The sequence below is a fragment of the Aotus nancymaae genome, unplaced genomic scaffold (assembly GCF_030222135.1).
Source record: "Aotus nancymaae isolate 86718 unplaced genomic scaffold, 86718_ANA_hifiasm-v0.15.2.pri h1tg000029l, whole genome shotgun sequence".
Classification (NCBI taxonomy): Eukaryota; Metazoa; Chordata; class Mammalia; order Primates; family Aotidae; genus Aotus; species Aotus nancymaae.
Genome location: NW_026988442.1, coordinates 38,155,080 through 38,178,013, shown reverse-complemented (window position 1 = coordinate 38,178,013; position 22,934 = coordinate 38,155,080). Strand labels below are relative to the sequence as shown.

General features: G+C 47.3%; 1 protein-coding gene across 3 annotated transcripts in view; it reads right to left on the bottom strand.

Annotated features, from left to right (window-relative positions):
• Positions 1–22,934, bottom strand: part of ZNF831 (zinc finger protein 831) — a 109,441-nt gene that overhangs the window by 53,223 nt on the left and 33,284 nt on the right. For all 3 annotated transcript variants that reach the window (XM_012467556.2, XM_012467558.2, XM_012467557.2), the window contains exons 2-3: positions 7,373–11,098; positions 6,122–6,261 (exon numbers count right to left, since the gene is read on the bottom strand). In XM_012467556.2, coding sequence (XP_012322979.2) covers positions 6,122–6,261; positions 7,373–11,062 — 3,830 coding nt within the window. In that variant the 5' untranslated portion in view covers positions 11,063–11,098. The remainder of the gene's footprint in view (positions 1–6,121; positions 6,262–7,372; positions 11,099–22,934) is intronic.

Here is a 22,934-nt window from a genome sequence, read left to right as displayed (position 1 = left end):
GTGCAAGAGACTATAAAAGTAATCAAGCAAATTAGAAAAATAATTAAATAAAACTTTTTGGAAATAAATCATAATACACATTAACAATTAAATTTAACATTTAGTGGACCAATAAAAGTAGGGGAGATCAATTAAGAGGCATTGCAATAGGCCAGGGACTTTTGACCAAGACTTTGGAACATTAACCAGATTTACCACCCCAAGTAAAAGAACTGAAAAAAGATACGAAACAATAGTTTTCAGAGCATTGGACATTGAGCAATAAAGGCAGTGATCCTTAGAGAAGAGAAACAGATGAGGTAAGCCTGATGATACCTCAACTTATTGATGGAGAAATTTTCCAGGTCTGGTACCATGAAAAGACTATACTTTTTCCACTGAACTTCCTTTGAGTCTGTATGAAAAATCAATTGACCACAGCATGGTCTATTTCTGTTTTCTCTATTTTGCTCCATTTATCTATTTATCTATTTTGATGCAAATACCACACTCTTTGGAATACTTTAGCTTTATACTAAGTCTTAGAGTCAAGCAGCATAATCAAGTCAGTGTGGTGGTTGCATTGAAATAGACAAATAGGTCAACAAATGATGCTGGAACAACTAGATATCTACATGCAAAAATAAGAACTTTGATCCACATATCACACCATATGTAAACATTAAGTGAAAATGGATTATAAACCTAGATATAAAACTTAAAAGTATAAAACTTTAGAGAAAAACTTAGAAAAAAAGCTTTGCAGCTCTGTTTAGGCACACTTTTTTTTTAGCTATAACACTAAAAACATAATCAACAAAAAAAGGTAAATTAAATTTCATCAAAGTGAAAGAGAGTTATTTTTAAAAGATGCTACTAAGAGAATAGAAAGACAAGCAACAGACTGAAAGAAAATATTTACAAATCACATATCCGATAAGGAACTTATAACCAGAATATATTTAAAAATTCTCAAAACTCAGTAATTAGGAAACAACTCATTTCTGATGTACAAAAGATTTGAAGAGACACTTCACCAAAGAAGATATACAAATACTAAATAAGCCCACTTAAAAAATGCTGAATATCATCACTTGTTAGGGAAATGCAAATTCAGACTATAAAGAGATACCACTACACAACTATTCAAATGACTAAAACTAAAAAGAATTACCATACCAAGCATTGGCAATAATGTAGAGAACTGGAACTCTCATACACTGCTAGTGGGGATGTAAAATGATACAACCACTTTGGAAAACAATTTGGTGGCTTCTTAAAAAGCTAATAATACACCTACCATATGATACAGTCTTTTCACCTCTAGGTATTTTCCCAAGATAATTTAAAGCTTACTCATACGAAGCCTTGCATATGAATATATATAGTCATTTTATTTGTAATAGCCCCAAACTGAAACAAACCAAATGTCTATCAAATGAACATATATACAAATTGTGACATATTCACTCAATGGCATACTAATTAGCAATAAAAAGGAATGTATTATTGATAAACACAACATGGATGAACCTCAAAATAGTAGTAAGGCTGACTGAATAAAACCAGGCCAAAAAAAAAAAAAAAAGAGAGAGAGAGAGAGCATGTATTATGAGATTCCATTTCTAGAAAATTCTAGAAAAAACAAACTATCCTAAATGACAGAAAGCACATCAGTGGTTACCTGGGGATAGAAGGACTTCAGGACGGAGGAATTACAAAAGGAAAGGAGAAAACTTTTGGGCTTGACAGATATGCTCATGATCCTGGTTATATTGTTTGTTTCACAGGTATATACATATATCAACATTTACTTATTAAAATTTAATTATACTTTAACAAAGCTTTACAAAAAATAACTCAGTGGATTAAAAAACTGGTAAACTTTTAAAGACAGATTTGAACAAAGTATCCAGATCATAGCACAGAAAAACAAAGTTATTAAAAGTAGAAGTTTAGAGGCATAAAAGATATAAAAGGCTTAATATATATTATTTCAGTATTTCAGAAAGGAAGGAGATCAAACAGGATGGGGCAACATTTGAAGAATAACGGCTAAGAATTTTTTACAGAGAGACACTAATCCACAAATTTAAAAAGTCCAGTGGATTCCTAATGGAACAAATAAAAAGCAACATACACTGTATACATCAAAATAAAACTATGGAACACCAAAGGATAAAAGAAGATCTTAAAGGTAGCCAGAGACAAAAAGACTTTCAAAAGACAGATGAGTAGCATAATAGCTGGCTTCTTTACCACAAAATGGAAGCTGAAGGATAGTGTAATGATAGCTTTGATGTGCTGAGAAAATAACTGTCAACCTGGAATTGTGTACCCAGCAAACATATTTTTCAACAACAATGATGAAATATATATATTTCCAGAGTAATAAAAGCTAAGATAATTTTCTTCTCTAAAGGAAATTCTAAAGAATATGATTTACGCAGATGAAAATAATCCCAGAAGGAAGATGCAACATGAAGAAACAAATGAAAAGACAAGAGATGGGCAATTATGTGGGTACATATTAATAAATGGGCTTAAAAAGACAAGTAATAGAGCCTAGGTGGCTCAGGCCAGTTGTCCTGGTTCTTAAGGAGGTATGGCTATGCATTCAAGGCCAGCCTGTGCAACAGAAAAAAAAAAAAAAAGACAAGTAATAGACTTGGAAACGTATTTGCAGTATACATAACAGGCAAATAAAACATACAGATCTAGGATATATACGGAATCCTATAAATCATATTCATCACTTTAAAAATCACAAACATAGGAAGCTTATGAATGAAGGGCAAACTCTCACTCATGGATGAGACACTCTACAGCAATGAGAATGGATGAATTTGATATGTATGTCCTGACATGATGAGATCTTCAAAAACACAATGTGGACCTTAAAAATCAAACTGAAGAATGATAAAAGTATGATACGTTTATATGTACTTTAAAGACACAAAATATAATATATTATTGGTGATTTGCAAAGTATGAAAATACAGATTGATACGATTGGTGCCAAATATATAAAACAACATAATTATCTTTTTAATTTTTCTTTTCTATATGTTGTTATATAACATATAAGGTAATACTTTATATGCAGTCTATTCCCACAATGCCACTTTACTTAGAAGAGAACCAATACTCTTATACATGAACTTTATCATTCTCTGTGAGCTAAGGACTATAGAGCAATCTCTGCTACAGTATCTCATTTTCTGTAGAACATCAAGACAACTGAAGTGAAAGTGGGAAAATGAATCAAGAAGTAGTCTTCCTTCTTGAGGAGAGAACACAAGAGTTAGATGACTGATAGACAAACAGATGGATGGACAGACGATAGATATGTGGGTGGGTAAGCAGATGGATGGATAAATAGCTACAAACACACGTGTGTGGGTGGGTGAATAATAGTGTGGTAGGCAGAATAATATCTCCCCTCAAAGACATCCATGCCTTCACGGTCCTGATGTTTTTTCTGAGACAGGGGAACCAGTCATGTTAGGAGCAAGAGGTGGAGTGTGCAGGTGGAGGTGCAGGGACTAGCAGGTGCAAAGGCCTTGAAGCTGGAATTAACTCAAAAGACAGTCATGAACCAACAAAAGGATCAATGATGAATGAATCATGATCGACCAATAAATGTTTGTGGACATAAAAAGCTCAACAGCTTCCTCCTCATTTCACCCAGCCAGGGGTTCTTGGTTAGAGCTTCAAGTCCTTGTTCAGACCCCTCCTTGTTCTACAATGCCCCTGCTCCCTCCTGTACCGATTCATGGACTCTTGCTGTGATTTGTTGAGTGGAGATGCAGTCTATTCTCACAAGACCCACTATTGAGACCAAAATTTGCAAACTCAAATGCTATAGGGGCCAGGCAGATAGCATAACTGAAAGAAGCTGGCCGAGGGCAAGGCATTAGGAGAGGCGAGCTAGAGAGCACAGTGGAGAGCACTGCTCTCACCTGTGGCCACTGCTCATCTCCAGCCAGCTGTTGCCATGCAAGGAGGCAGGGCCAGTGTCTTCAAAGCTTCCCATATTTCAAGAAAAGTTAGAAATCTAGATTTTTGTGAGAAATCTTTTCTTCTAATTATGTGGTTGGTAAATGTCAAAAATTTTAGAACACTTGGCCTAACAAGGTTCTTACATGCATTGTGTTTGGCTCAAGAGCTGCTAGTGAGTTTGCAAGATGTCCTGGAGATATCTCCAAGCCTCCTGGGGCTCCGGTCTGGGACCCTCACTCTGGATTAAGAAAGTTTCCTCAGCCACCTCTAGGTGTGGGCACCAGGCGCATAGCAGGTGCATGGTAAATATTTGTCAAATTAGTCAAGCTGAAGTCTTGGGAAAGTGGGAGCTGTTTGTGAGGCATCCTACCCTCTTCCCCTCCCCACATCTTCCTGATGATGCCTGGAGATTTCAGGCTCATCAGTTGCCAGTCAGATGTAATTGAGTGCTTCCTCCTTGTTGGTGAGACACTGGGGAGGACCAACAATCACGGGCCAATGTCCCTTAGTTCCCAGAGACCCACATGCAACTCCTCCATCTGAATGCAATGTGTTCCCCTTTCCCCAAGAGCAGCATTTGAATTTTCCTGTGGAAGACTATCCTTCTCACACCACCAAATTTGGGCCAGGGCTGTTGATGAGGCTTGGAGGCCCCGATTACACAGGCTGGAGGGGGGTCTTCTTTTGTTCAGACTACCTTGAGTTGTGCTTCTGTCTTAGGACCCTGAGTGATGAGAAAGGAGGGATGCTGAAAAGGAAAGCCCCACTCCTCCAAGCCTGCTCTGGGGGTCAGGCCAGCACCATCACCTGGCTGTGTCAGGAATGCAGAATCTCAGGCACTGCAAGAAAAATCTAGAAAATGCCAGGCCACTAGAGTGCCCAGGACAGGCTGGGGTGCACCAAGACAAGCCACCAGTTGGCAAACAGGCTATGGAAGGAGACTGACTGGTTCAAATCTGGGTCCTTAGGGAGGTCATCTAAGCGCTCTGTGTCACCATTTCCTCATGAGAAAAATGGGGCTAATAATACGATCCACATTGTGGGCAGTACCTTGTGGGATCTCCTGAAACAATCCATGCCAGAAAGTGATTAGGGAAAGCCTGGTGCACAGCAAGTGCTCCATAATGTTAGCTCTGGACACATGGTCCTGGCAGACCATTGATAGAGGTGGGAGGGGGAGCCAGAAGAGAAGAGGTCATCTCTAGCCACTGAGGGTCTGAGCAGCTACAGAGGAGAGTTAGGAATTTGGATTGCCCCTTGAAGAATATCCAGGCTTTGGATAAATTACTGACAGGCTGGGTGCAGTGGCTCACACCTATAATCCCAGCACTTTGGGAGGTCAAGGTGAGAGGATGGCTTGAGGCCAAGAGTTCAAGATCAGCCTGGGCAACATGGCAAAACCCCATCTCTACTAAAAATGCAAAAAAAAAAACAAAAACAAAAACAAAAAACATAGCCAGATGTGGTGGCCCATGCCTGTAGTCCCAGCTACTCAGAAGGCTGAAGCAGGCAAATCACTTGAACCCCAAATGCAGAGGTTACAGTGAGCCAAGATTGTGCCACTGCAATCCAAGAAAGACACAATGACTGAGCAGCAGGAAGATCCGTAGGTCCTCCCGTTCGTTAGCAGTGGACACAAGCATGCACATACCGCAAAGAAAAGACTGGAAGGGCACACTCCTGAATGTTCTTGGTGATTATCTCTGCGTGCTGAGATTACTAGGATGTTTCATTGTCTTCTCTTTGCTCATCTGTATTGTCTAATTTTTCTGCAAACGACATTCATTGCTTGCATAATTAAGAAAGCAATAAAAGCTGTAAATAATTAACACACTGTCACTTCAGGACTTAAGTTGAATGGATGTGTTTTCAATGCAATTATTTCAAAGATTTGCTGGATTCCTGGCCTTAGAAAGGTACCATCGAAAAACACACAGGCATTGGGTTGTAAGGGCCGGGGGACTAACAGGGAAACAAATTCAGTCCTTTAATCACGAAACTCTAAACCCTAGGAAACAGGAACTCTTTCTCTGGAGCACACAGACACCTTTTGAATCCTGTCTTAAGTTCTTCTTGAGATTTTGCAAAACTGTGAGCTGAGGGTACGTGTGGAAATGACAGAGGTGGCCACTCATCCTACCTTTTAGAGTTGATCCTCAGTTTTCTCTGCTTGCTGTTCCCACGAGACATCTTTGCCCTCCTACGAGGCAGGCCTTTCTTCCGCTGTGGCTCAGACACCTGGTCCTGGGACATCACCCCTGAGACTGTTGGGTAGGGGAGCTGAAAATATCAAGCATGTTGGCATCACATTACTCAAAGTCCTCATGATGAGGACAACTCAGAAGCGTTCTCTCTCTGCAGACAGGATGACCGTCTTCAGAAATCAAAATGGAAATACTGCATTGCTAAGTGGCCTGAGCCAACCAGGCAACTCAGAGCATTCCTGGCCAGAACCTCCTGAAACCCACCTGGGCTCGATCACAGAGGAAAGCCTATGCCATCGGTGTTAACTGGAGGCCAAAGAACACAGTGACCAGCTCCTTTACTCTCCCTAACCCCACCTCTCCGGGAGCCCCCACACCTCTGGGGCCCTCCTGATTTACCTGCTACTCTTGAGATGAAACAGCACTCCCCACAACTCTGAGTTCCACCTAGGGAAAGCTGAACAACGTGCAAGGCTCTGGTCTCCAGGCCTTTGTCACCGTCCACAAGGGTTAAATTAGAGCTGAGCCTCCAGGACCGTCCTCAGTGGCCGTGGCCCAAGCTACCCCAGAGCAGAACTAAGGCCTCAGTCATCACAACCAGGTGTGTGAACTCCACCTCAAGATGAAGCTCTGCGTTAGTTCATCACCAAGTGAGAACACCCGTGAGCGTCCACCACATTTCCCCTTTTATCTCTGCTCCCAGGAACCTCAGAGGGAGGTCTGAGTCCAATCAACAGTAATTCCTTCTCCAGAATCCCCAGTGTAATGACTCTCTCAATTATTGAGAGTCTATCTCTCAATAAGACTTCCTGCTTTCTAATCTTAGAGTGATCCAGAGAGCCGCCCCTCTGATGGAGTGTTTCATTTTATTTTTCGCCTGTCACCAGGAAGCTCAGGGAAATTTTACATTTGATTATGGAGAATATCTCACCCAGTGTCTCGAGTACAATAATTCTTTCCTGTGGAATTTTTGTTTTCCACTACTCTGTTTTGGTTTGCATTTGGGCCTTTGTTCTTTCCTGCCGTGCATGTGGCATCCCCAGCCTCCCCGAGGAACAAACAAGTAGACACAGTGAACAGCAGATGCTGCATGGGATGGCTTCACACTTCCCTCCCTCACGACAGGTCCTGCGGGCTAATGACATGCTCCCTCAACCCCGGGCCCCAGGGGCACAGCCCAGCTTTACCTTGAACATCTGCACCGGCCCTCCTCCTCCAGGGCTTGTTCGGGTCCGTCCTCCATTGCTCCCAGGAGGGCCGTCCGGACCCTCATCCCGGAGGCCGCTGCCGGGAAAGTGCAGCGCCAAGTACACAGATGCTGCCTTTGCCTTCTGCTCCGCGGGCAGAGGGACGCTGCGGCTCAGGCAACACCATGTGAGCCGCGGCTCTGCCTTCAGCGAGGGAAAGGGGCTGTGGATGTCGTGGCTCCGGGATGTCCCTGAGTGGGAAGACAGGGCCAGCTCTGGCCAACCTGAGGCCACACCCTGAGGCCGAGTGAGGGCAGTGAGGAAGGAGCCAGGCTGGAGGGAGGAACACGGGTCAGGCCCTGCCAGGGACTCTGAAGGAGGGTCTTCTGGGGCATTCTCAGGAGGCTCCCCCACCTCCCAGCTGGGTACCCAGGGATTTGGGACATCCCCAGAGGGCCTAGCCCTTGCCAAAGTGCTGCCCATGCAGAGGCGACGGATACAGTGGCTGTCACCCTCCGTGTCCTGGACTAAATGGGTCTCACACGTTGGGGTGGGCTGGGAGAAGGTGGTCTCCCTTGGAGCCCCTGAGGCTGAGTCCCTGGCTGCTGGCCTGCTAGTAGCCAACCTGTCTCCCTTGTCCGCTCCCACCTGTGTCCCTTTTCTCCCATCCCATGGCCTGGAACAGCTGGGGTCCTCCAGGATGCTGTAAGCCTCACCTGGGGAGAGGCTTGAGGCTGGGCTGGGAGGCAGAGGGGTCCCCAGTCCTGACTCAACAAAGGATGCCCGTTCCTCAGGCCACCCACTGCTGCAGAGAGAGTCCTGGCTGTGCCTGGGTCCCCCGGGAACAGGCAGTGGTGAGGGGGTCTCTGCCTGAGGTATACTGAGGAGGTACTTGGGGGAAAAGGCATTGTCTGCCAGGGCAGGGAGGATTCTAGGAGCCGGAGGCGGAGTGGCCAGCGGGGGCTGCTCCCCAGGGCCTGGGGCTGCAGGATACGGTGGGGGTGCCTTGTCCCTCAGCCTAACCCTCTTTGGGGCAACAGAAGCAGCAGCCAAGGAGGCTCCAGAGGACTCCAGAGGCTCGCCCACTGGCCCAGAACTCTCCTTTGAGCCCCCTGGCACCTCCCTAGGGTCAGTGTCCTGCTTCTTGGATGGCAGAGAGGCAGCCTGCGTGGGCCCACATGGGCTCTCTGAACCCACAGGCTCCGGTTGCTCCTGGCTGTGCAGGTCCTCCACTTTCAGCTTCTTCCTCTCCGAGGGGAGCTTGTCCCCTCCAGAGCCACTGCTGGGCCATCTCAGGACAGTCTGGGCCCACGGGCAGGTCTCCTGAACATTCCCCCCACCTCCTTCCAGCTTGGGGTCTGGCAAAACTGGCCTGGGGGCCTCTAGGTCACCCCCTTTGAGGGAGCCAGGTGCTGGGGGCAGCTGCCACCCCAATTCCAGCCTCCAATTTGGAGAGAGCAGGGGGCTCCTACTGCCTGAACAGGGACTGTCTCTGCCGCCCGGTGCGGGGGATGACACAGCCTCTTCCACCCTGGGTCGGTTACCATCTCCTGTCCTGGCTACTGTCTCCCCATGCTTAGGGGGCTCAGTCACCAAAGAGGCCTCCACGGCAGGTGGATTTCCCCAAGGCTCTGGCATGACCCCTGTGGATATGTCCTCATGGACAAGGGTCCTCCTGTCTTGGGTGGGGACCGAGCTCCCTGCTGCCTTTTTCTGCAGAGGAAGGCCCAATTCTGCCCCACTGCCCACTCCCGCCTCCCTGGTTTTCTTGCCTCCATGGGGACTGGCTTTCATTTTCTGGTAGATCCTTTTGAATGTCTCATCCCCGTACACCTGCCACTTCTCCTGGGAGAACATCTTCAGCCTCCTCTGGCCGCACTTCCTGCCGCCCGCCCTGCCCTTGCTGGCCGCGGCCTCCCACGCAGCAGTTCTCTTTGCCTCCTTGTCTTCTTCAGGCACCGGGGTGTCTCCAGTGGGGGTGCCTGGCAGGTCCTCCACTGCGGCCTGTCTGACCAGGGCCCGCGGGTGCCCGGGGACGTCAGCTGAGCTCAGCCCCGAGCGGCAACCCAGGCAGGCTGGGCCGGCCCTGGGGCTCAGAGGCTTCTGCGTCCTTGGCCAGGGATCCCGGGGCTCCAGGGGCTCCAGCCACGTCCTGGAGCCCTCGACGAAGGGCAGTGAGTTGCTCCTGGTGACGGGGACACATTCCACGGTGGTGGAGAGCTGAGTGGGGACGGAGTGGAAGAAGAGGGGCCGAGACTTGTCAGGGGGCGTCCAGGTGGAGCGCGCGGGGCTCAGGGCCCTCCTGCGGCCCGGCTCCAGCGCACGGATGTCAAAGTGGAAAGAGTCCTTGTAGGTGTAGGGCGTGGGCAGGTCAATGCTGCCCTGTTTGGACAGCCCGGTCTTCCGGGGCCGCACGTTGTCCAGCTGGGCATCGTCCATCACCGCCTGGTTGTGGGAGATGAGCCGCGAGATGCGCTCCTCCAGCCGCCTCTTCTCCAGCTCCAGGCCGGCTCCTCGCGCCCCGGGCTCGGGCCCCGCACTCCCCGGCCCTGCACCCAGGCCACCTTCGCCCTCGGACTCGGCGCTGTGCTCCCAGAGGCTGTGCAGGGGGCTGCAGGGCGCGGGCGGCTGTTCTGCGCTGTCGGAGCGCGACAGGTACCCGGAGTCTGTGCTCTCACACTTTCGCAGCCGGCCCTCGGGGGCCTTGGCATCCCAGGGCTTCTCGACGGCCGTCGCCTGCTGCCTCTGCAGGGCGCACAGCTTCCCGGCCGTCGGGGACTTATGCTCCAGCAACTTGCGCCAGGGCTGCGTGCCGGCTGCGGGGAGACCGGGTGACACCGTGGGGGCAGAGTCCCAAGGAGCGTCTCTGTCGGCAAATGCGGACCCTGAACAGGGAGCAGCCTCAGTCTTCACATCTAGGTTCTTGGCAACAAGGGGCACGTGGGCGCCCGGAGAAAGGGGTCTCTCCGAGGCCCCTTCGCGCATCCCCTGGCTCTGGTTCTCGCCCTTGCCATCTGCTCTAGGGGGCTCTCCGGCCTTGTCCCCTTCCTCCAGGAGGCCGCCCCCAGGCCCCTCACAATCGGAGGACAGCCGGGAGTTGTTGAGGTGCGTCTGAGTCCGCCTGTGCTTGTAGAGATTGCTCTGGGTCTTAAAGGCGATGCCGCAGGTAGCGCACGGGAAGGGCCTCTCACCCGTGTGGGAGCGGATGTGCTTCTCCAGAACACTGGGCTTCAGGCAGTCGCGGCTGCAGTGCGGGCACAGGTACTTGCCAGCATTCCGCACCTTGCCTGGGCTACCCAGCGCGGGCCCCAGGCCCGGCGACAGGACAGGCAGAGTGCCCACAATGTTCACGGTCAGCGTAGGGGCCACCGGCTTCCCCACCTGGGCAGGGGCGGGCCCTTCAGGCTGCAGTACCGGGCTGAGGATGAACGGCACGGTGCCTCCATCCAAGCTGCCTGTCACGAGGGGGGCGCGCGGCTGGAGGCCCCCGGGAGGCACCGTGTGGTACAGTGGGATGGGCAGGGCCTTTAGGAACACAGTGGGGGCCAAGCCCGGCTCTGGCGGCAGGAGGACAGGGCCCAGGGTCAGGTGAGGTGAGGCCTGGCCACCTGGGGCCCCTGGAGGGCCAGGAGTGGGAGCTGGCTGGTCCCTGGCAGGAGGGGCAGGGCAGGTGGGTTCTGGAGCCTCCATTCCACATCATCTGGACAGCCCAGGATGCTGGACAACCTGCAGAAAACAAGCGCATTTTACCACGGGTACCTCTCCTCTCTCCTCATGCAGTCAATCTTCCCTACCTGCACCAAGCACTTCACCCCACGGAAGCCTGACAATCCCCCAAGAATGTCCTCTCATCCCAAGTGAGAAAAGGGAAAGCTGAGGCTCAGAGAGCAGAAGTAACTTGTGCAAGCTGACATGTAGCAAAGTGGGATTTGGACCCAGATCTGTCTGAATCCTGCCTCTTATTTAACACGCCACCTACACAGGTCCACGGCAGGCTCGTCACCATCATCCCCTGGCACCAGCACAGTGCCCCATGCAGAGGAGACACTCAGAAAATGTGCTGACTTTATGAAAAAGTCATGCAGCTTGTCAGTGTCCTCCAAGTTCACAGTGATTCCGTGCACCTGGGCATATCCCTTTTCTTCTCTGGGACTCAGTTTCCAGATCTGCAAAATGGACAGGAAATCAGGGCCTTCCCACTCTGAGGTTCTGAGTCTCTGCTGCAGGATGAAGACAGTAAGAAAAAAACGGACCCAAAGAAAGGCTTGCCAGATTTAGCAAACAAAAATCCAAGACTCCCAGTTAAATCTGATAAACAATGCATAGTTCTTTAGTATGAGTATGTCCCAAGTATTGCATGAGAATTACTTTCGGTCTAAGTATGTCCCAAATCTCACATGTGCCGTGCTTATACTAAAACACGGAGCACCGCGCATCTGAAATTCAAGTGCAGCTGGGCATCCTGTATTTGATCTGGTGACACCACCAGGACAGGAGCATTTCCTCAGCCTCAAAACAAGACTTAGGTCTCTGCTCAAAGGTGGGGCTTCCAAAGCCCTTCCAGATTGAGCTGGGACAAAACTGGTTCCCTCTAAGCCAGGAAGAGTCACTTGGCAAATGCTAGGGGAGGGAGCAAGAGAGGTCCAGCTGTGCTCTTCATATCACAAAGGAAAAGCCAGGTGCAAGAAGGAAATTCTGGACCGGCCCATGACTAGAGAATCAGGGGTCCCCAGATCCTTTTTCCACAGACACCCATCCCCAAGGAGCTCCATAAGCACACTGCACCCAGGCCCAGCTCCATTCCCCAAGGAAACGATCCACATTCCAGCCATTAGCAGCAAGGTGTTCTAAGCAGGGTGTCGTAGTTGTGGCACGGCTGGGCATGGTGGTTCACACCTGTAATCCCAGCACTTTGGGAGGCCAAGGCGGGTGGATCACCTGAGGTCAGGAGTTTGAGGTCAGCCTAGCCAACACAGTGAAACCCTGTCTCTACTAAAAATACAAAAATTAGCTGGGCATGGTGGCAGAAGCCTGTAGTCCCAGCTACGTAGGAGGCTGAGGCAGGAAAATTACTTGAACCGGCGAGGTGGAGGTTGCAGTGAGCCAAGATCACACCACTGCACTCCAGCCTGGGTGACAGAGTGAAACTCTGTCTCAAAAAATAAATAAATAAAAATAAATAAATAAATTTTAAAAAACAGGAGTAGTGGCACACTGAGCAGCTACACAATTCATGCTGGCTCAAGACAGCAGATGGTTAAAGTTTCAAAAATTGTGCAAGCCAGTTGTGAAACACAGCCATAATTAAAAGATACATTATATAAGCTTACAATTAAATAAATTATGTTAAAAACAAATAAATGACAACTGGATAATTCAAAATTGACACAGACCTAAATGTAAGTGCTAAAATTATAAAACTCTTAAAAGACAAAGGATTAAAACTTCATAACTTCTTTGGATTTAGCAATGGATTTTTAAACATGACGCCAAAAACACACGCAGCAAAAGAAAAATAAATTTGACTTCAAAGTTTAAAACTTTGGTTCATCGAAGGACACTTTCAAGAAAGTGAAAAGACGATCCACAGAATGGGAGAAAATATTTGCAAATCATATGCATGATATATCCATATATAAAGAACTCTTACAATGCAAAAACAAAAGACAACACAATTTTTTTTTTTTTGAAGCAGAGTCTCACTGTGTTGCCCAGGTTAGAGTGCAATGGCATGATCTCAGTTCACTGCAACCTCCAACTCTCATGTTCAAGTGATTCTCGTGCCTCAGCTGCCCGAGTAGCTGGGACTACAGGCGTGCACCACCACACCCAGTTAATTTTTGTAAAAACCCAATTTAAAAATGAGCAGAGAACTTGAATAGATTTTTTTCTCCAAATGCCCAAAAAGCATATAAAAAGATGCTTTATACCATCAGTGTTAGAGAAATGTAAATCAGAACCACAGTGAGCTAGGACTTCATACCAACCATGGCAATAGTAAAAAAATAATAATAAACTAATAAGCAATAAAATAACAAGTGTTGGTGAGGACGTGGAGAATTTAGAACCCGTAAACATGGCTGGTGGGGATATAAAATGATGCAGCCACTTTAAAAACAATTGGGTAGTTCCTCAAAAAGTTAGACATGGTATTACCATATGATCCAATAACTCTACTCCTAGGTATATACCCAAGAGAATTGAAAGCAGGTGTTCACACCAAAACTTGTACATGCACGTTCATAGTAGCTTTATTCAAAATAGCCAAAAGAGAAAAATGATGCCAATGTCCACTAGCTAATGAGTGGATAGACAAAAGGCAACACACAATACAGTGGAGTCGCGCGTGTTCAGCCATGAGAAGCAATGAAGAGCTGGCACATGCTACAACAGGGATTCACCTTGGAAACGTCATGCTAAGTGAAAGATGCCAGACACAAAAGATCACATCTTTTATGATTGCATTTGTATGAAGAACCTGGAATTATAGTGATTGCCAGAGGAGGGGGAGGACAGGGAATGAGGCTTTAACTGGGTACAGCGTTTCCTTTTGGGGAGATGAAAATGTTTTGAAACTAGACAGAGGTGGCAGTTGCATAAAACTATAAATGTACTAAATGCCATAGAATTGTACACTTTAAAATAGTTAAAATGATGAATTTAATGTTATGTGAATTTTACCTCAACTTTAAAAAGGTACTGCCTCAATTTTTTAAAAAGGTATTGTCTTCATGGAGCAAAGGTACTCAATTTTTTAAAGCACTTAGGGCTGCTATAACAAATATACCCTAGACTAGGTGGCTTAAATGACAAGTATTTATTTCACACAGCTCTGGAGACTGGAAGTCCAAGATCAAGTCCAAGTCCAAGACAGGTTCAGTGCCCGGCGAGGGCCTGCGTCCTGCTTCACAGGTGGCCATCTTCGTGCTGCCCCTCACATCATGGAGAGGCCCGTGGAGCTCTCTGGGATCCCCTTTATAAGGCACTCATTCCATTCATGAGGGCTCCACATCATGATCTGACCGCCTTGCAAAGGCCCCACCTCCTAATACCACCACATGGGGAGTGAGGATTTTACACGTGAATTTGGAGGTGCGGGGAAGAAACATCCAGTTCATACCAGCTCCTACATACTCAGAGCTCACCACCTGCTAAAGATTCTATGGGACCTTCCATTCTCAGGGATCTTGGGGCCATTTATGTGGAATGAACTGGTGTGGTGGGAACGCTCCCTGGCATTATGGAGCTCCCTGGCGGTGTGGAATGTCACGCCTCTGGCTCTTCCCAACCTCAGCGTCAGTAGTGTCATGCTCACAGCTTGAACTGGCCGCAGTGGAAGCCCTGACACCACAAGAATCGGCAAATGCTATAAGCCAGTCCTTTTTTTTTCATCCTCAAACTGGCTTCAACACTTACCTGCACACCAGGAGCAGAAGGGAGGACCCAGAAGACCACCACAACCACACTCTGTCCCTCTCCTAAACCTCGGGCTCGTTATGAATCTCACTGCAGCACGCCATCTACAAGAGCCCCTGGCTTCCAAATAATCTGAGACACGATAATTGTTTAAGGAGAGATGGAAAGGCAGAAACCTTTAGAGATTAGTAGGTGGCTACTGGAATGGATAAGAGCTAATAGGAATGGAAGATAAAAGATTACCTCAAGACACGGCAACCTTTCTACTAGCTGAGAATTTCGGAAACCTCCCCAGGAGATCAGTAGGCCTGAGTTCCTTCCCTGCTTAACGATCTTGCTAGTGGGTGGCCCTGAGACTGTTTCCTTGGCTCTAAGAATAGTGGCATTGGGGCAGAGCCACCAGGAGGATCAGATGAAATAAATTATGTGAAAACACCAAGAGCTGTGCCCAGCATAGCATAAGAGCTCCATTTATTTCAGTTTTCAATGACATGCCATAATATTTTGAACTATTCTACCGATTCCTCCCCCACCCTGTCTTCCTCCTACCCCTTGTCTCTTCCCCCATCCGTCAGCTCAGCAGTCTCCATGCATCGCCTCTAGCAAGGGATGCTGTCTCGGGGTGGGTTCCTGAGAAAAGGATTCTGATCCAAGTATTTTATTTGGGAGGTGATCCCAGGAAATACTTGTAGGGAAATGAGAAAGCTGGATGAGAAGGAAGCTACAAACGTCCAGCAAGTCCCCACTGTGGGTGACTGGAGCTTAATCCCACCAGGCAACACCAGGAGATCATGTAGAACATGCATCCCGGGGCAAGGGAGCTGCCGGCGTCGGGGCTGCCTCTGAGAGCAGCTGTGTCTTGGTGTTTCCAGCCACGTGTGAATGCCCAGGGCAGACTCTGTGGCCACAGGGAGCCATCGGACACAGAAGTGCTGCCTGCAGTTGGCCCTGAAATGCTGAGTCGGGGCACAGGTGGGCAGGGCTTGTGTCTGTTCCTGTGGCAGAAACTCAGTAAAGGCATTTTAATTCCAAAAGCCCTAAACCCTAAGGAAACTGGATGAGTATGAGCCTGTTGTCCTGATCCCCTGGTTCTAATGGTTGTGGGTGGGGAGGTCGTGGAAGAGAGGAAGGGAGGAGTCAGTCCCTCCAGCTCCTGCCTCAGTGGCAATTCCTGCTCCATTCCCCAGGGAAGTCTGGAAACAGCGGTGCCAGGAGGCAGAGCATCAATAGCCTAGAGCACATGTCCATGAAGAGGCACACAGAGTTCTTGCCACAGGACAAATTCCAGAGCACCCAGGAGGGCCCTGAAGTGGCCGGGAAAACGGGGCCAAATTGAGGAGGTTACCACCTGAGAGGTTTCTCAGTAGGGGTCTGCTTGAGGAGCTGAGGGTCGAGTGTCATGTGCCCCCCACACACTTTAGCCCAATCTGGGGGTAGGGGGAGGAGGAAAAGGAGCCCAGAACTGACTGCCATAGAGTGGGAGACTTGGGGCTTCCAAACAGAAATGGCAGGAAAAGAGCGCTCCATTTCTGACACACCTGCCACGATGATCATTTTGTGCTCTCTGCAGCCTGTTCTGTGATCACAGCAAAATTGACGCCTTTGAGGAACAGCTGATCCCTGCCAGCAAGATGAGAGCTGACTAACACTTTCCTCCAGGGAGATGGCACTTTTCTCAGGAAAACCTCAAAAGGCTACAGATAATTTTCTTCACTCTGAATCAAGGAGATGGCAAGTCCTATTGTCCCCACTGGACTAATGGGGAAGCCGAGGGCTGGGGCTGGGAAGGCGGCACACCAGAAGGCTTACCTCTTTATACAAGTGAGGGAAGGGTCCAGGACAGCCCTTTGGTCACCTGGACTGAATGCCAAGTCCTCGCCCTGTCACCATCCCCAGACTCCCGCCTGCAGGGAACTTGGCACATCCCTCATCTGCCACGTGTGCAGCTCTCCACCTCCTCCCAATTTCCCCCCACAAACAGTCATAGCTTTTGGTGCAAATATGCAGCTTGATGGAGGAAAGGGGAACAAAAAGGTGAAAGAAACTTGAAGAGAAGAAGTGACAATTTCTCAAGCCCTCCTTTGCAGAAGCAACCCATAAATGAGCCTGGGCAAAGAGAGAACATGAAAATGCCATAAGTAGGTTTTTAGAATTTACATGTAGGGGCCTGAAAGAGAAGGCCGTGGACAAGTTAATAACATTATTGTTAGACACGTTAGGCAGATAGAACTTGGGCGTTAAGACGGCTGGTGTAGTTACAAGTTTCCCAAACTTCTGTTCATCCTGGACACCATCACTCACTCTGCCACATATGGGGACCACTTACACGCTTACCTGGTCCCCACCCTGCCTTTCAGAGCCTCATGGCTGGAACACTGTTACTTTAAAAGGGATGTATGCAATGTGAATGTACTTCGTGCCACTGAACTGTACGCTTCACAATGGTTAAGGTGTTATAGTTTATGTATGTTTTACCACAATTTTCAAAAAGTTAAAAAAAAAAAACATGGGAGGAAGGGAAACTATATCATTTCCCAGTGAGTTGAAACTGACATTCACACAAAAAGTGGCACACTGATGTCTGCAGCAACTGTATTTGTAATTGCAAAAACTTGGAAGTGAGCAAGATGTTCTTCAGTAAACACACATCCAGACAGTGGAATATTATTCACTGATCAAAAGGAATAAGCTAGCAAGCCACAAAGACATAGAGGAATCTTAAATGCACGTTCCTCAGTGAAAGAAGCCAGTCTGAAAAGACTTCATATTGTGTGGTTCCAACTGTATGACATTCTGGAAAAGGCAAAACTATGGAGACCTCGAAAAGATCAGGGGTTGCCAGGGGTTAGGGGAGGAGGGGATGAAGAGGTGGGTGGAGTGAAAGGGACTGTTCTGATCCTGTAATGCCAGATATGTGTCACTATACAGTTGTAAAAACCCATGGAACGTGCACTACCGAGAGAACCCTTGTGTAGACTATGGACTTCAGTGTCTATCAGTTGGTTCACCAGTTGCAACCAATGCACCACCGTCAGGCAAGATGTAGCAGGGAAAACAGGCTGAAAGTGGCGGATGGAAACTCTCTGTACTTTCTCCTCAATTTTCTACAAACCTAAAACTACTCATAAAAATTGTCTATCAACTTCAAAAAAAAGTTTTTAATTGAAAGTTTTTAAAAAGAGATATGAAAAGATATTTATCCTCGCCAGCCAAGAAGTGCAAGGTATAAACCATAATGTCATGTTTTGCCTATTGTAGGAACAAGGGAGCCAAAAGAAATCAATGCTTGTAATAACTGGGCATAAAAGGGGGCGCACTAAATAAATCATCACCAAAAAGAGATGATCATTTTTCCCTAAGAACCATGAAAACAAATTCGTTACATTTTTAAAAATTTGTCTCTGTGGACTACTGTGTATGATCGCACACACCTGAGTGTTATGGTCCTATACTTCAAGGAGCACCTCCCTTAACTTCCAGTCTTCACCCGATACACCCTTGACCTAGATCCCGTACCTGCAAGGCTGTAGCAACATGCTCCCTGGTCCTCTGGTACCCAGCCAGGTTTGCCCAAAGGGAGGTGCTAGAAAGTCAGAGGCAGGATGGTAAGGTCAGGCCTGGCTCCAAGGTGGCCTTTGTCCCTCTACTCAGGGACAGACTTTTGCTAGGTGGTCCTCTCTGGGGTAGGTAACAATCTCCCACTGCTGCCAACCCTCAGGTACCCCAACATCCCAGAACCAGGCCCACACTTTGTAAATGTCCCCCCCTTTTAGACTCCTCTCAGTCACCTGCCCACTCGTATGTGCATCTAGGCCAGCCAGGACCCAAAGTGAAATTACAACTTACCTTAGGAGCACAGGTGAGTGTTCCCAGAGAGCAAGAGCAGCCCTAACTTTTGTCAGATTCCAGAAGGGTCTGAAAAGGTCTCTGAGGGTGGGAGTGGCTGGTCAGAAACACCACCTCTCTGAAAGCAGGGGAGGGTGCCTGCTTCCTGTCAGGGCCAAATACATGTTAGTTCCCACTATGACTTCAGCCAAATTAATTCTGTTTAGTGATGAAATATGTTTTGCCTAAACAATTATGATAACGGAGCAGGCCAGAAGAGAGTTTACAAACAAACGCATGGTGTGCAGAAAGCTTAGGCAAGTTGGAGCAGAGGAGTGTCTCCTGCAATCACCTAATTTTCATACACAAATGACGTGGTTTCCCTGTAGATGGTCAATTGGCTACAGATGTGTGGAGGGGGAAGCCTGCTGTCAGGTTGCCTTTGGCAAGTCAGAGGTGCTGCTAGCTGTGTTCAGTCCTCCCCATCCCCTGTCTTCTTGGTGGAAGAAGAAAAAAAGCCTGGGTTTGAGTTCTGGTTTTGCCACTTTCTCCTTCCCAGTGAGGCTCAGCAAGCTCCTTAACTTCAGGATTTTCATTTGTAAAATGGAGATAAAGAGGATTAAACAGATGCTACCTACAAGCACTGATCACAGCATAATGCAAAATGGGAAGAATCTGCTGAAAACTATTCAGATAATTTTCTCTTTTTCTTTTTCCCAAGCCCATCAGCGTTACCTTGATTTGCCTGAGACATCTGCCTAAGCTTTGCAGCTTCACAGCATCAGGAGCAGACCTTCATGTGATACCATGTGCAGGCCATGGGCCCAAGGCCTTTACATGCCCTAAGCCATCTAATCCACACAGCAGGGAGGTGCTGTTATTATTTTAACAAGAGGAATAAGGTGCTGAGAGATGGAGGGATTCACCCAAAATTAAGGAGCTGAGAAGGATATTCCTTCTAGTGAAGGAAGACAGAACAGGGAAGCCTAAGCTGGCATGAAGAATAAGACTGCCGTGAAGGACCTCTTCAAGGAGAACTACAAACCACTGCTCAAGGAAATAAGGACACAAACAAATGGAAAAACATTCCATGCTCATGGAAAGGAAGAATCAATATCGTGAAAATGGCCATACTGCCCAAAGTAATTTGTAGATTCAATGCTATTCCTATCAAGCTAACAGTGACTTTCTTCACATAATTAGAAAACACTACTTTAAATTTCATATGGAACCTAAAAAAAAAAAAAAAAAGCCAGTATAGCCAAGACAATCATAAGCAAAAAGAACAAAGCTGGAGGCATCACACTACCTGACTTCAAACTATACTACAAGGCTACAGTAATCAAAACAGCATGGTACTGATGCCAAAACAAATATATAGACCAAATATATGGACCAACAGAACAGAGACCTCAGAAATAACATCACACATCTACAGCCATCTGATCTTTGACAAACCTGACAAAAACAAGCAATGGGGAAAGAACTCCCCATTTAATAAATAGTGCTGGGAAAACTGGCTAGCCATATGCAGAAAACAGAAACTGGACCCCCTTCCTTACACCTTATACAAAAATTAACTAAAGATGGATTAAAGACTTACATGTAAGACCCAAACCCTCAAAAACCCTAGAAGAAAACCTAGGCCATACCATTCAGGACACAGGCATGGGGAAAGACTTCATCACTAAAACACCAAAAGCAATGGCAACAAAAGCCAAAATAGACAAATGGGATCTAATCAAACTAAAGAGCACAGCAAAAGAAACTAACATCAGAGTGAACAGGCAACCTACAGAATGGGAGAAATATTTTGCAAGCTACCCATCTAACAAAGGTCTAATATCCAGAATCTACAAGGAACTTAAACAAATTTACAAGAAAAAAACCCATCAAACAGTGGGTGAAGGATATAAACAGACACTTCTCAAAAGAATACATTTATGTGGCCAACAAACATATGAAAAAAAGATCATCATCACTGATCATTAGAGAAATGCAAATCAAAACCACAATGAGATACCATCTCATGCCAGTTAGAATGACAATTATTAAAAAAAAAAAAAACAGATGCTGGCAAGGCTGTGGAGAAATAGGACCACTTTTACACTGTTGGTGAGAGTATAAATTAGTTCAACCATTGTGGAAGACAGTGTGGCGATTCCTCAAGGATCTAGAACCAGAAATACCATTTGACTCAGCAATCCCATTACTGGGTATATATCCAAAGGATTATAAATCATTCTACTGTAAAGATACCTGCACATATATGTTTATTGCAGCACAATATACAATAGCAAAGCCTTGGAGCCAACCCAAATGCCCATCAATAATAGACTGGATAAAGAAAATGCAGCACATGTATACTATGGAATACTATGCAGACAAAAAAGAATGAGTTCATGTCCTTTGCAGGGACATAGATGAAGCTGGAAGCCATCATTCTCAGCAAACTAACACAAGAACAGAAAACCAAACACCACATGTTCTCACTCATAAGTAGGAGTTGAACAATGAGAACACATGGACACACGGAGGGAGAGCATTAGGATAAATATTTAATGCATGTGGGGCTTAAGACCTAGATGATGGGTTGATAGGTGCAGCAAACCACCATGGCACATGTATACCTATGTAATAAACCTGCATGTTCTGCACATGTATCTCAGAACTTAAGTAAAACAAAAAGTAAAAAAGATTTCTTGTATGATGGTCATCTTCACTTGAGCCTGGGCATTTGAGATCAGCCTGGGCAACATAGTGAAACCCTCATCTCTATAAAAAATAATTAGGTGAACATAGTGGTGCATGCCTGTGGTCCCAGCTACCCAGGAGGCTGAGGTGGGGGGATTGCTTGAGCCCAGGAGGTTGAGGCTACAGTGAACCAGGATTGCACCACTGTACTCCATCCTGGGCGAGAGTGACACTGTCTCAAAATAAAATAAAATACGATGATCATCTAGAGAGCTAGATATTGTTTATGAGAGTGAAGAGTTTTTCAAAATTACCTTCACTGTTTAATGTTTCACACTCCAAGGGGGGAGGACCTGCACCCAGAACTCTCCTGTAGAGAAGATGCCCCTCTAATAGTGGCACAGCAAAGATATGGGCCTAGCTGCCTGATCGGTGAGGGCAGCGTTATGTGAGGGAAGTGCAGTGGGCTGAACTGTATTCTCCAAAACAGCATCCAAGTCCTGCCCCTGCTACCTACGAATGGGACCTTGTTTGGAAATAGGGTCTTTGCAGATATCATGAAGTTAAGGATCTCAAGATGGCATCACACTGGATTTAGTGGGGGCCCTAAATCCAATGATTAATGGTGTCCTGTAAGAAAAGGAGAGGATGTAGGGAGGAGGCCACGTGAAGACCCGCACGAGGACAGAGGCAGAGACTGGGGCAATGCAGCCATAAGCCAGGGAACGCCTGGAGCCACCAATAACTGAAAGAGGCCAGGAAGGACCCCCTCACCTCCACCCCCAGAGCTTTAGAGGGAGGGTAGCCCTGCAGACACCTTGATTTCAGACCACTGGTCTCCTGTACTGTAAGAGAATCAATTCTGCTGCTGTGAGCCCCCCAGGGTGTGGTCATTTGTTACTGCAGGCTCAGGAAACAAATCCAGGATGTGAAAGGAAGCCCTGCCCTTCTCCTAGTGCTGGACAGTAGGAGAAGGGGATGGGTGTGGAGGAGGAAGGCAAGTGGGAGGGTCAGGCTTCAACCAGGGCAGGAGCAGGTATAAGTGAGGGTAACACCAGGGGCTGCCCCCATCTTCTCACTGATGGACTCTCTAAAGAGTCATCCTCACAGGCTGTCCATGTGTGACCTGGTATGAGGCACGGTCGGGCAGTGGGGACCCCAGGGCTGCACTGTCCTGAGCCACCGTGGTCTTCCCATGACGTGAACAGAGTCTGTCGTGGAGTTCGCAGGGTGCCAGGGCAGGGGCAACTAGTGGGAAGAGTCTCTCTGTAATGAGGTTCCAGGCTGGACCCCCCTCTTCAAGTCCTTCATGCTGGGGGTGGAGGACGGATAAAAGGATACAACAGCTGAGGACATAAGGAGACTGGGTGTTTATTTCACTTGCTCTGCAGAGTGTTTAAAACAGAGCAGGCTCTGGAGGAAGACCCAAATCCCACCATCCACTTCCAAGTCCTGTGACTTAGATGGGATGCACGGCCTCCCTGGGACTCAGTTTTCTTGTTTGCAAAATGGAAAAATATTGACACCTCCCCCATGGCATCCTGTGATACTCAAATGAACTGGAAACATGCCTGGCCCAAAGTAAAAGCCTAATGGAATCAATAAATACATGTTTTTTCTTCCCCTC